Source organism: Dermochelys coriacea, chromosome 3, assembly GCF_009764565.3.
Source record: "Dermochelys coriacea isolate rDerCor1 chromosome 3, rDerCor1.pri.v4, whole genome shotgun sequence".
NCBI classification, from domain to species: Eukaryota; Metazoa; Chordata; order Testudines; family Dermochelyidae; genus Dermochelys; species Dermochelys coriacea.
Window position 1 is genome coordinate 97,543,291 of NC_050070.1, and position 13,266 is coordinate 97,556,556.

At 40.2% G+C, this 13,266-nt stretch overlaps 1 protein-coding gene across 3 annotated transcripts in view; it reads left to right on the plus strand.

The window, feature by feature from the left end:
- Positions 1-9,810, plus strand: part of TRMT11 (tRNA methyltransferase 11 homolog) — a 64,129-nt gene extending 54,319 nt beyond the window's left edge. For 2 of the 3 annotated variants that reach the window (XM_038395377.2, XM_038395382.2), the window contains exon 13: positions 1,756-2,399. In XM_038395377.2, coding sequence (XP_038251305.1) covers positions 1,756-1,887 — 132 coding nt within the window. In that variant the 3' untranslated portion in view covers positions 1,888-2,399. Of the gene's footprint in view, positions 1-1,755; positions 2,400-9,378 lie in introns of those variants that run through there. The other variant, XM_038395379.2, reaches the window with a different exon arrangement.
- The last annotated feature ends 3,456 nt before the right edge of the window (positions 9,811-13,266 follow it).

Here is a 13,266-nt window from a genome sequence, read left to right on the forward strand (position 1 = left end):
CTTCCCGTTCGGTCTATGCTGGAGCTTTTTCGCGATTCTGGGACTCCATCATGGTCACCTCTGCTGATGAGCTCTGCATGGTCACCTGCAGCTTGCCACACTGGCCAAACAGGAAATTGAAATTCAAAAGTTCGCTGGCCTTTTCCTGTCTACCTGGTCAGTGCATCTGAGTTGAGAGCGCTGTCCAGAGCGGTCACAATGGAGCACTCTGGGATAGCTCCCGGAGGCCAATACCATGTAATTGCGTCCACAGTACCCCAAATTCAACCCAGCAAAACCGATTTCAGCGCTAATCCCCTTGTCAGGGGTGGAGTAAGGAAATCGATTTTAAGAGCCCTTCAATTCGAAAAAAAGGGCTTCATCATGTGGACGGGTACAGTGTTGCATCGATTTAACGCTGCTAAATTTGACCTCAACATCTAGTGTAGACTAGGGCTAAGGATTGGAGACTTTATTGTGTTGAGTGTAAAGGTTGCCTTAAATTACTTTCATCTTACTGTTTGCATTTATGTGACAAAATCATCTTGAGAAACCCTAATTTCAGAGCAGTGGGGTGGGGGAGGGGAGAATAAACCTCTACTGAAAATTATTAACTGAATAACTTGCTCCTTTGCTTTAAAGTAAATTACAATAGCAAACCTCATATGTATATACAGAAGAAACACTTCCTGGACTATTTTCTTGTTTTATTGAGGTTTCTTTGACTAATTCAAGCCTTGCTGCAAGCATGATCAATTTAATGGCAGTCTAGCATTTAGGTTTAATATAAAGTAGTCAGCAAGTTTATTCCCAAGCAAAGTTGGTGTGTTTTAATGTATAATACAGATTTGACAGGCATTTTGAAACTTAATTACATGTATTTTGAACAAAATCTCTTGGCCTTAAAAGCTAGTAAATGGCTAAAATGTCATTTAATTTAATGTGTGTGCACACATTAAATTAAATGTCATTTTAGCCATTTACTGGCTTTTAAGGCCAAGAGATTTTGTATATATATTTATGTGTATGTATATGCCAATTTAAGAAACTATATTCTTGGCTAACATAAGATATATAATTTATAAGGATATCAGTCAAAATGTTAACATTATAGCTGAGTGAAAACTGCAGAAAATAAAACAAAAAGCCCAACCACCCTTCCACCAATATCTGTAATTTTTCTATGAATTCACTCTGGCTGTTCTTGTGCCTCTTTTGTGTTTGCTTTCACAAATATTTGTGTGATTAAGTGTTACTGGTAGCAACATTTCCAGAAACTAAACTTTAAATTGCTGTCTGAGTAATCATCATGGTGAAAGTGCCTGCCAATGTCTCCAGTCAGGAGACAGCTGCATGCTGCTGTTTCGATCTGAGAAATTGCAATTAAACAGCATAAACATCACTTTTCAAATATCGGGTATCAAATACTCACAGCAAACTGTTCAAGATTGATGCACAGAATGGAAAAGGGCAAGAAGATTTGAATAATGAATACGCTTGAAATGATCTATTAGCTTTTGTGTTCCAAGAATATCTGCAAACTCACATCAACTATTCATTGCAAATTATTTCTCAATTCTATTTAATATTGAAATTTGGAGAAGACTATCAACATTCCTGTAAATTCTGATTGAAATTTGAGTTATCTTTGGACTATTTTTTAAAAAATCCCAAAAAACTCAGAATGACTTTTAGTTTGTTGACTATATTTACTTTCATTTGCCATTTTTTGAATGAGCTTTTGGGACTAACCTCTGTACTTTTAATGCTATACAGGACAAAGACCAGTATTCTCACTTGTTGGATTATCAGTCTTTGCTATACAAGGGTCACAATTCCTTTCGTGAGAAGTATTTCAGTGGTGTGACAAAGAGGATTGCCAAGGAAGAAAAAGACAACCAGAAGTAAAGAAAAAATAAAATAAACAGATTAAAAATGAGGAAAGTATGAAGATTGTATTTCTTTGTAAAGACATCTGGATGCTTCAAAAAGCAAATACTGTTTTTAATTTTAAAAAAGTCACAATGAAAACCACAACATAGGTTAAGAACAGTTCTTTTTAATTAGCTTTGTTTATAGCAGATTTATTGTACAAGTTTTTTGAGCCTTATTTAATTTATATTTGTACTTTCAAGTACTAATGATGATTGACTAAAACCATTATTATTATTTTACCATTAACTTTTACAGAAAATAGTAGTATTGTTTGGCTTCTTAAACTGTGAACATCTGGATGCTTTCGAAACATGTAATAGAGATCAAGGTTTGCTTATTAGGAATATTGCTTTCATTTGTTTTGTTTTTTTGTAACTGATACACAATAAAAACCAACAGAGCTGCTTGTGACTTTTTAAAATTGTGTTGCATGCAACAGATTCTCATGTGAATTCTTACTGCCATGTATTAAGCCAGCGATGTTTTAAAAAACAAAAAACAAAAACAAAACCACCTCTAGGAACTGAGGACTTAACAAGGCTTGGAGAGGCTATTAAACCCCGTAACATCCAAAGCTCATCTGTACCTTGGATTTGCTGTTGCATTCCTAAACTTTGACTGCTGGTCAAGCCAACTGTCTGCAATTTTTGATTCAGAAACTGATAGTTAAAGCAGTAACAACAACAAAAGATTTGGTAATGTTTTCTTAATGGTATTAAGTCTGATCAGCTCTTTGAAACCGAAGTTGTATTTTTTAACGGGAAAACTTTGCTGAACCTACATTGTATCCATCGTGAAAATATCTTGCTTGAAAACTACTAGACACATTAATTGAGAATATTAATGGCTTTACATGCTTTTGGTGGTCAAATATACCTCAGCAGGGCATTGGTGAATGTATCTATTTGTTCCAGGTAGATAGATCCCCATTTCTTAATTTACTGCAAGCTGTTGTGGTCATAGAATAGTCTGCATGTAGTGATGACCTGCAAAAAGCCAGTGATACTTAGGCAGGCAAGAGTCTGCATCTCTTCGGTCCATTGACTTATTTCACCTTCCCTTATGTTTGACTCTGAGGGCACGGCTACCCTGGAGAGTTTACATCAGCGTAGCTGCATTGCTGTGAGCTGTCTAATGTAGCTCCAACAGAGCTCTCCTGTCAGCTTAACTACTCCAGCCCAGTGCTCTGTGAGCAGCAGTAGCTATGTTGGCAGGAGCAGCTCTCCCACCGACATAGTGCTGTCCATGCCGGCACTTTAATTGGTGTAACTTGTGTTGTACAGGGGGTGATTTATTCACCACCAATGCCGCGCCCTCCCCCCCAATTGACATAAGTTATACTGACATAAACTGTAGTATAACATAGCCTAAGTTCCTGCAGGGAGAGGTCACGTTTTCAATGACAGTTTTGTCTAATCTTCTAGAAATTACCCAAACACCAAAAATTATATGTAAAGTAGAGATTTATTTTCAGTGTTTCCATTATAAGCTACCGTGTTTTAAAGTCTCAAAGTGTGCCATAACAGCTGAACTAGTAGTTATAAAAACAAACAAACAAAAAACTTGTCTAGAAGGTTTTTTTTTTTTAAACAAAATTTTAATTGGCCATTTTAAAGTATTGCACCAAAAATTTACTGCTTTGAAAAGTTGTCTTTAAGTAACTAAAGTAATGGCTTTAATTTTAGCAACAACATTTGATATTTAGTCTTTATTTTAAAATTTAAATAACTCATTGTTTCCTCTTCAGGGGTAGATACTGTGATGTATTTGCTGTGCATTTAGAACTTACTGCTATCTTCATGATGAAAGTTACACTAGGCAGACATGATAAATAGCTGTACAAGATATGAGACAGTGGAGAATCAGGCCCCATATATGTGAGAGCACTTTGATTTAGTGTCTCCTCCACTTGTCCCAAAATGCGTCTACCTCAAGATTGACATGTAGCATCCATTTAGCATGTGACCGACTGGTAATATCCTGAGCAAATTTTATTGAATTAAGGTAATTCTATGAAGAGTTAAGTCAGACCTTATTGAATTAGGGTTAATACCTTTGGGGTACACTGTATTTAAAATCCAATTGTTATTGTTGCATAGTATGTGCCTTCTCTAGTGGAAGGGGGTACTTTCTCTATCAGCTCTTTAAAGCCACCTGCCTGGAGAGGTTTTCATATACTAATTCAAATTGAATTCTCCAGGGACTAACAGAAAAAGATGATTTTTGGATTAATATCCTGGTTTTAAGCTGGTTCCAGCACCTGTGTCCTGAGACTCTCTAAGATTGGGTGCCTGTTCTGAGCAGAAGCTATGATGAACTTGTTACCTCAAAGGAAACCCTCTGGGTGGGGTGTTGAAGGACTGCTTCTGCCAGAGAGCAGCCCCATATTAGAGTTAGGATGGTGTCTGGTAAGTTTATGAGCACGTATGTAGGTTCTTCTGTTATTTTTAACATGTTTTTTCTCTGTAGTGCTTTTATCTTCAACATAAAGTCAGCTTGCAGAGAAAACTGTGTGGTAAATTATAACTGTAGCAATTACATCTTGGGCAGGCTGTCCTGCTGGGAATAACACAGTGAAGGGAACTGTGCAGCCTGGCAATACGCTGGGAGAAGGGTGAGATGGGGGCTCTGCCCAAGAAAGGCAATGGCTGGGGAGCTGGAGGCCTGAGAGTGGGGTCCCTTGCTGGACCACTGAGGGGAAGTACAGGTGCAGTTGCCCTGAAATGAGGCAAGCAGTTCACACATCACATTCTTAAGTAACTGAAGAGTACCACTTTTCAACTGAAAGTACAAGTGGAATTTTGGCACTGGTGTTGCATCCACTGTTTCAGAATAGTACAAAATTTAAAAAGTCAGCTAAAGAAGCATCTCTCTACCACCTGTTGTCTCTTAGGACCAGCTGCAATTGTCTAAGCTCTTTGGTCAGTTTTTTCCCTTATCTGACATTCCTGTAGCAGACTCTCCAATTATGTACCCAATGTATGGATGCTGCTGTTTTGATGGTTTGAATGCTGTGATGCAGCTGCCATGCTTTCTGTAATGAAGGATCCTTTCAAGTTTGTGGACTGGGGTCTCCTCTCCATTATAGATGGATGGATTGTCCTTCCTCAGAGGAATCAGCCATTAATAGCAGAGGTTTCTGACATCTTCCACCCAAGCTGACTCTATCCCATCTCTCTTCCTCAGATTCCAGTTAGTTTCCTGCCTTATCATTGATACACCTTTATTAGTCTCCTATAGTAAATATAAGGGGATTGTGAAAACTTGTGTCTTTGAATAAGGAGTCACTAATCTGAATAAGTTGAGAAACATTGCTTTAAGAGAAGGGCCAATGTCCTCACAGAATGGACCTGTACAGAGAACTAGTGAGTGCTAGTGTGGAAGAAAACAAGTTCTCACTCTGCATTTGTTAGCAACAAGTCAGAGACAGTTTACCACGAGCAATTGCAAGGGAAGCTGCAGTTGGACAGGTGGTCCCCTGACCTTAGGCAGTTCCTCCCCCTACAAGCAGCGTAAGACAAGTATTTATACTTTCCCATTACATACATCAACGGCTAACGATTATTCTTTGTTTATGCAAATTCCCTCCAGACGCTACTTTATTTTAAGGTTTCTGCTTAAGTCAGCATTTTATCCTTCTAAACTAAAAGCAAGGCGAAAACAGCATCTCTTACAACTCTCCCGTTGTTAGGGTTAGGGTTACCTTTTACGCTATCCTTAAATCGATTAAGACATCTACCCCAGATCCTCCTTTTTCTCTTTTTCTGCTTCCACACTGGCTATTATGGAAAAAGATCTTACTGCTCTTCTCCCCCACCCCCTCACTGGTTATTTCCTCTATGCCCAGGGCTTTTTCGTAATCTGTGGATTATGAGCTAGAGGGGGTGTGTGTGTGTGTGTGTGTGTGTGTGTGTGTGTGTGTGTGTGTGTGACAGGTGAACATACTAAACCCTACATAATGCCCCCTCCCCACCACTTATCAGGAACAATAATAGTCCTGCCAGGGCAGTTGAGGGACAGGAGGGGGAAGTGTTCAGTCTGAGGCTATTACTTTTATGCAGTAGTGCTCATCAAACTTTCCTCCCTCTGTCAGTAGGTGAGCAGCTGCTGTGCTCAGTCATCAGGAATATGCAGCAATCTCCTTTCAACAGGGCCACACTGCAGCTGAGTTAGTTCCCTTCACGGCTATGTTGTCGCCTCCTTTCTGGGAAGCTCAGAGGAGCCTAGTCTATCAGGAACGGAACCGACCTGCTGCCAAGGAACACCACCTGTAGCGGCTCTTCCTTTTCCTGCCACTGTCATGCTGGAGATAAGTCCATGGGAGTTGGCTGGTTTGGAAAAGACATAAGATGAGCACTTTAGGGAAAGGGACATGAGTACTGGGGAGCTTGGGAAGGTGGAGACAGTAAACATGTCATGGAAGCAAATCTGAGAATGAGACTTGGGGCACTTGGAAGCCAAAAAGAAAAAAGGGTGAAAACATCCAAAACTGGCCCCAAATGAAACTGAAAAAAAAATCCATTTTGCTTTGAAGCAAACAACTTTGGGGGTATTTTTTGTCGTTCTCAGCTCTAACTGTAACCAACCACAGCAGGGCTGAGCATTTCCCATATACAGGGCACTTGTGGCCTGAGCTAACTTCAGCTTTGGGTATATGTGATGTGAGCACCACCTCTCTCCTCCTCCTCTATTGGAGGTGTTCAGCTCTGAGTTGCCTGTCTGCCATACTTCAGATGGATCTAGCTGTGATGCTGGCAGGCCTGGTGCCAGTTCTTGCCCAGGCTGCAGGCATTAACGAAGAACTGACAAATTTATAGCTGGAGACCAGACCAGTTCACCTGTTTGTTAGTTTTATTCAAAATAAGTACGAGTCTTATAAGAATGTATTTTGTCTTTAGCCTCTATGAAATGTCTGTAAATTGCTGCATGCATTAATCTCACTCGTAATGTCTATATTCCATGCTATAAGAAAATATGTAAGTTTCTTGCTTTATAACTTTGAAACTGCTCTGAACTTGTGAACTGAGGCATGGGAATAGTCTCCCCCCCCCATCTAGAAGGACTATCAAAATCAGATGAACCATCAAGGAACTTCACAAAGCAAAGGATTGGTTAATGGCTCTTTTGCACCTGGGAAATGCTACATGCAGGGAAGCTCGTCCTATGGGCTTGGAAAATGAATGAAGGAAATAAAGCAAAGCCAAGCCCCAAGAAATTTTTCCATTTTCTTGACTGTTTGAAGGACCAGAGACGGTAAACTGAAGCCAGAGATCCTCAGAGGCTGCCTCCTTGATCCACCCTGAAAGACACTTTTTGAATTGACAGATCACTACAATTCTTTCACTCTTAGGGTTTAGATGGTAACTGTGTGTGTGTATGTATGTATGTATGTATGTATATGTTTGCTGGCTTTAATCTGTAAATAACTTATTCCTTTTTCCTTGTTAATAAACCTTTAGCTAGTTTATTACAGTATTGGCTACAGGCATTGTCTTTGATGTAAGATCAAGGATACCAGTTGATTTGGAGTGCATGTTTGGTCTCTTGGGACTGGAAGCAACCTGAATGTGGTATTATTTTTGGTGTACGTGACCATTTATCACTAAATCCAGTTTGGCTGGCAAGATAGATTGGAGAGTCTAAGGGGACTGTCTATGGCTTCCTAGTAAGATTCTCATAATGATCCAGGAGTTCACATTTGTTACTGGCGTGGTGAAATCTAATTAAAGAACATGCCACTAGTTTGGGGTGTCTGCCCTGTATTTGACAGTCTGCCCTGAAGTAGGCACTCATGGTCGTGAGCTACTCCTGACAGCACGACACTGGTTTTCGTTAGAGTATGTCCAAACCTTAGAGTTATTTAAACATATCTCTGGTTTTTATTAAAAAATATGTATTTGAGTGGGACTGATGCCTCACTTCTGTGGGAATGTATCAGTGGCAATGCAAGCACATGTCCATTAATGCACAGTTGAGGACAAATGAACAGGAACACCAATCATAATCTTCCCATCAGTATAGTACTTCTGCCCCAGAATAGGTTTTTTTCTCTGAATAGAATAGGGCAGCTGCCCAGTGCCAGGGTAAGCACTCTTAGCAAATTCCTCATCATTCTGTTTTGAGATTCATTGCAAACCTGGGGCCAGATTCTGCTCCCACTGAAGAGAATGGAGTTTTTGCTATTGACTTCATTGGGAGCAGGATTAAGCCTCTAAATATTAGTATCAAAAGGACCAAAAGGCATCTGCAATTGCTGTTGTTGTCATCTACTGGATGCATTTGTGAAATAAATATGGTGGATAAATTCAGCATGGGATGCATTCATTCAGCTATGAAAATACTTTGGGTAGTGGGTTTGAATGACTACAGATTCTTAGCAAAGGTCAAAATAACCTTTGCGTACATATAAAGAATTTTCCACTGAATGCATCCGATGAAGTGAGCTGTAGCTCACAAAAGCTTATGCTCAAATAAATTTGTAGGCTCTAAGGTGCCAAAAGTACTCCTTTTCTTTTTGAGAATTACTTGGATAATTCCAAGTAATTTGGAAGGGCATTTAGATGTCCATATTTATGCAGTCTCCTGTATTGAGTTCTGTTTCTATCTCTGACAGGAACTAGTGTGATCTCGAGCAAGGTCACTTCTCTGGCCCCAATTTACTCGTATGTAATTTGGGTTTAGTGCCTACTTCATAGGGGTGTGTAAGGGCTTAATGTCTGTAAAGAAGCCTTGAGATCCTGAGATGAGAGGTGCTAGGTAAGTACAATATGGTCTATATGGTAATAAGGCACAGACTGTGGATACACGCAGTCAGAGCTAACATCATGGTCCCTACCATTTAGGATACCCACTTCTATCCCTAGTACAGCTGATAAAAATAAAAAGATTGCAGGATGTTTTTGAAAGGAGTGGCTGTTCAAAACTGGCAGTAATATTAGACAAGTTCTACAGCTGGTCAACCTCTCACCTTACCCCCACTGCCAGACTTAAAAACAAACAAAAAACAAACAAAAAAAGATGAAATGGGGAGATGGGGGATCAAATTAAAAAAAAAATTCTCAAACTCAAAATTTGGAAAAACTTCAGCCTGCTCTAGTCCCTATTGCCATTGGAAGTAGCTATTGCATGTTTTGGAATCGAGGGTAGAAATCCACCCCCCCACCCCAAAAAAAACCCCTTCTCCTTGGGCCACTGGGTCTTGTTACATTTATTTCTTACTATGTTCACAGGCTTGGGGAGATACTTCCCTGAATTGGCTCCTGCTCTCTTGCTCTCCTAGTTTATTCTAGAATGTAGTTTGTAAAATGAAGGAATTTGTGCATGTGTTTTTAAAGAGGGAGAAGACATTTGTATTAAACAATCCCTGTCCCTAGGGGGAATTGAACCAGTAGCTCTGAAACGCAACACTGTAATTTCAAGAGCCTTGGAGCATTGTGTTACTTTTCAAATCTTTCCTCTTCACAGGTCTCAGAAGGACAGGTGTATCACTGGCCAATGAGGATGCAAGGTGACACATGTTAAGGAGAGATGCTGGTGAAATCGATGGTGCATTAAAGTTACTTGCTATTAATTATTTGAAAGTAGATCATTTTTGTTTGTTAACACAATGGATCTGGTCAGCCATGTCACTTTAAAGCAGTTGATAATGACAATGGCTTGTAGAAAGGCTTGGAAGGGTTAGATTTTCTATCAATAAATGTTGATAAACATCAATGTTTGCCATAGACGCACACACTGATGAAAAAAATATTTCCATTGATGCTAATTGAAATGTACAGATGGGTACAATAAGAAATAAGCTGCTTGAAAACTGATTTATGGCTATTTAGTTTGTATATTTTGACATGTAATGTTGATAATTTGTGTTGTAATGGCTATAAAGCTTTAACTTTTTGATCAATGTCTACTGTCATTAAATAGGTTTCAGAGTAGCAGCCGTGTTAGTCTGTATTCACAAAAAGAAAAGGAGTACTTGTGGCACCTTAGAGACTAACAAATTTATTTGAGCAGAAGCTTTCGTGAGCTACAGCTCACTTCATCGGATGTCATTAAATAATTGTCTAACTCCTCCCCACAATTTCCCATAACTGAAGATAGTATTAATCAGGAAAAAAAGCTTAAAACCCATAATTTTATGCAACTGTCAACATTTCAGTTAATAAGTATAGAAAAGTGCTTAACTGCTATTAGCCAGGATGAGCAGGGATGATATCCCTGGCCTCTGTTTGCCAGAAGCTGGGAATGGGTGACGGATGGATCACTTGATGATTACCTGTTCTGTTCATTCCCTCTGGGGCACCTGGCATTGGCCACTGTTGGAAGACAGGATACTGGGCTAGATGGACCTTTGGTCTGACCCAGCATGGCCTTTCTTATAGTCTTATGTTAAACGTAGCTATTATCCATTGAAATTATTTAAAAAATGGAAATGGAAATCTGCCAAGCCTACTTGTAGGTCAGTTGAGTCTGCCTGAATGATAGCTCTACGCAGAGTTGGTTGGGTTTTTATCTACTCTAGGAGTTCTGTATGGTTGCTTTGTTTCCGAATAGTGGAGTTCTGTGAAGCAATCCTAACAAGCCACAGTTTGAACTTGATAAACTACTTCTGTTTGCTGCTGGAAATGACCTGCCAGAAATGACCAAGACCTATGCCACTGTTAGAGGAAGGGAACTGGGGGAAAAAAACCTCAAACTATTTTTCCTCCTCTTTAAAATTTAGAAAATTTCCCCCTTTATAAATTTAATTATATAACCATCTAATAGATTTTGTGCCATTTCCTAATAATTATGGGGTAGGCAAAAATATGGAACATTTCTTAATTAAATCTGTATTTTCATTTTTTTATTTAAAAGGAAAATACTTGTGCCAAGAATCTTTATTCTCCCCCACCCTCCTTTTTTGTATTTTCTTATATACTTGGCAGAATTAATGACAAAAATCTTTCCAGCTGTGACGTTGCCAAATCCTGTTCTGAAGCTCCTACTAATTTGGATTAAACTGGGTAGTTGAAAGCCTCCAACAGCAAATCGTGGCAGTAGATTGCTGAGGCCCCACAACCATGACATCAACTGTTCTTATCTTCAGAGGGAAAATAAATAAGCAAAATATAATTTTGTAATCACACAGTTGTTAGCTCTGTCTTTTCCATGGGCTTGGGAATTCCAACTATGTGTGGAAAGATCATGGACTACAAAAACAGGGACAGCCTTAATCTTCTGTTTAGCCTCCTTTTGCAGGCGGGGCCTGTAATTTGCAAGGTGAGGTGCTGATTTAACTTGTGTAATGCTGGAAGGTGTTTTGATACCTTGTGCCAACTACTGTGTGCATGAACATGGAAGCTGCATTTTAAAGCTTGGTTCTACTCTGAAAATGATTCTCTTAATGTGGCAATTCTGAGGTTTTAGGATTGTGATTTCTTTAAGCCACAGGATCTTCACCAGTCCTGACTGTTGGGTACCTAGCTCCCTCCAGCAGTTCCAGGGGTAGCTGATGCTTTGTTGTCTGCTCCCCTTACTGTCCAGGTTTTCTGCCTCTGGAGTTAGCCGCTGCAAGTACTCCTACTGTGACCAGTAATTAAGTTAGTTTCTTTCAATTGGGCAGATCAACCTCTGGCAAGTTGCCTACATAGTTTGCCCTTCCCCCTAAGGGAGCTTCCAGGAAAGCTTTCAAGCTTGTTAGGACCCTGCTCAGTGTGCTTCTCTTCAGCATTCCGTATCCACGCTGAGTGTCCTCTATGGCTGAGTCAGGGAAAACTCATTACTATAAATCTCAGCAAGTCCTGCCTGTGATGAACACCCACAGACACTTGTTCTGTCAGAGAAAGGGCTTTTTAGTCTCTGGGATGGAATGGCACAGCACCCTGGCCACTCCCCAGGCAGATTCCTCCCCTACCTTAGTGCACTGTAATAGGGTTGGAAGGGAAAGGCTGCTGCTCTGGGTGCCTGTGCAGGGATCCTCTGCTCTGCGGCTGCTCAGAGCACAGAAGCATATTCAGGAAGGTAGGAGAGCAGCTCCTCAGACGGGCAGGAACTGCAAGCTGCTCAGCCAGAATTCCTGAGCTGCCTAGTGTTTTGTGTGCGAGCACAAGGAGGATTAAAGATAACTGCCACATTTGTGAGCTGTTTTTGAGAAGCTTGGATACTTGCAAAGGAAATAGACCTTGGTGTGAGACTCCTCAGCGTTCCAGGTGGAACTTTATAGGAGGCTATATCCTTTGTCTTCAGGCTTCCACTGCTAGTACCAAATGCAGCAAAGAGCTGCTTAACCTGTACCTGGAGATGGACTCCTTGCAACGCTTTTCCAGCTCCCTGGCACACCCTCTTCCAGCTGGACATATGTGTTTAAGGAGTTGTCTCTCCTGGCCACCACTGGTGGTTTTTTTCCTCTGGCTGTTGAGAAGGCTGGAGGCAGATGCCTGATTCCCCATTCCTTGCCTGGCCCAGCGACTCTAAAGGGACTGGGGAATATAGAGAGCCCCCACCCATGGTATATTGAGGTGGGGGGTAGCACTGTGGAGACAAAAAGGGGAAGGCCGGGGCTGAGGGCAATCAATGACTTCAGGAGAGAGGAAACTCAGTCAAGATTCAACATAGTGGGGCTCCATAGTTGTCACTGTCTCACCGATTTGCTTATCAAATGTGCTCAGTTTGCAAGTTAAGATATTTTTTCCCCCTAACTGCTTGCTCTGCAACCTCCCCCAGACTCTGACAGTCCAGCTAAGTTATTTCCATCTCATGGTTCATCACCAGTTGTAAGAACTTTTCAGGCTAAATTATGCCCTCAATGAGACCTGTGCAACCCCATTATTTCCAGATTATGTCTTTAGTTACACCTGCAACAGCCCATGTGTTTACATTATTAGGCTATAATGAGGTCTAAATCTGGCATTTAGTACTTCATAACACTTTCCCATCTGTACATGCTTTTTAAAAGCTACATTGTTTAACAGCCTTAGAAAAATCAAAGATTAATACATGTTGATTTGGCTGAAGTCGACTGGTTCCAATATGGAAAATTTGCCATAAAGTGCTGCCTTACCTTTCTATCTAATTGTAACACCTAGATCTCCATATTAGGATACAAGAACATATAGCACGAAACACTAAGGATATTCAGTTGTGCATGCATGACTCCCATTCCACCAGAGAACAGTACTTAGCTTTAAGACAATATCGGATGTTCTTTGTCCAAGATAATTGACAAGTAATAGTATTGAGGGCTTGAACCTAACTACATGACAAAGCAGTGAAATAAAAAAAAATATCTAGGCCTTTACTACTTGTATCATTTTAGTTTAATATCATGAAGAATTTTAAATTCATTTGACTCTACAAGAATAACAGATGGAACAA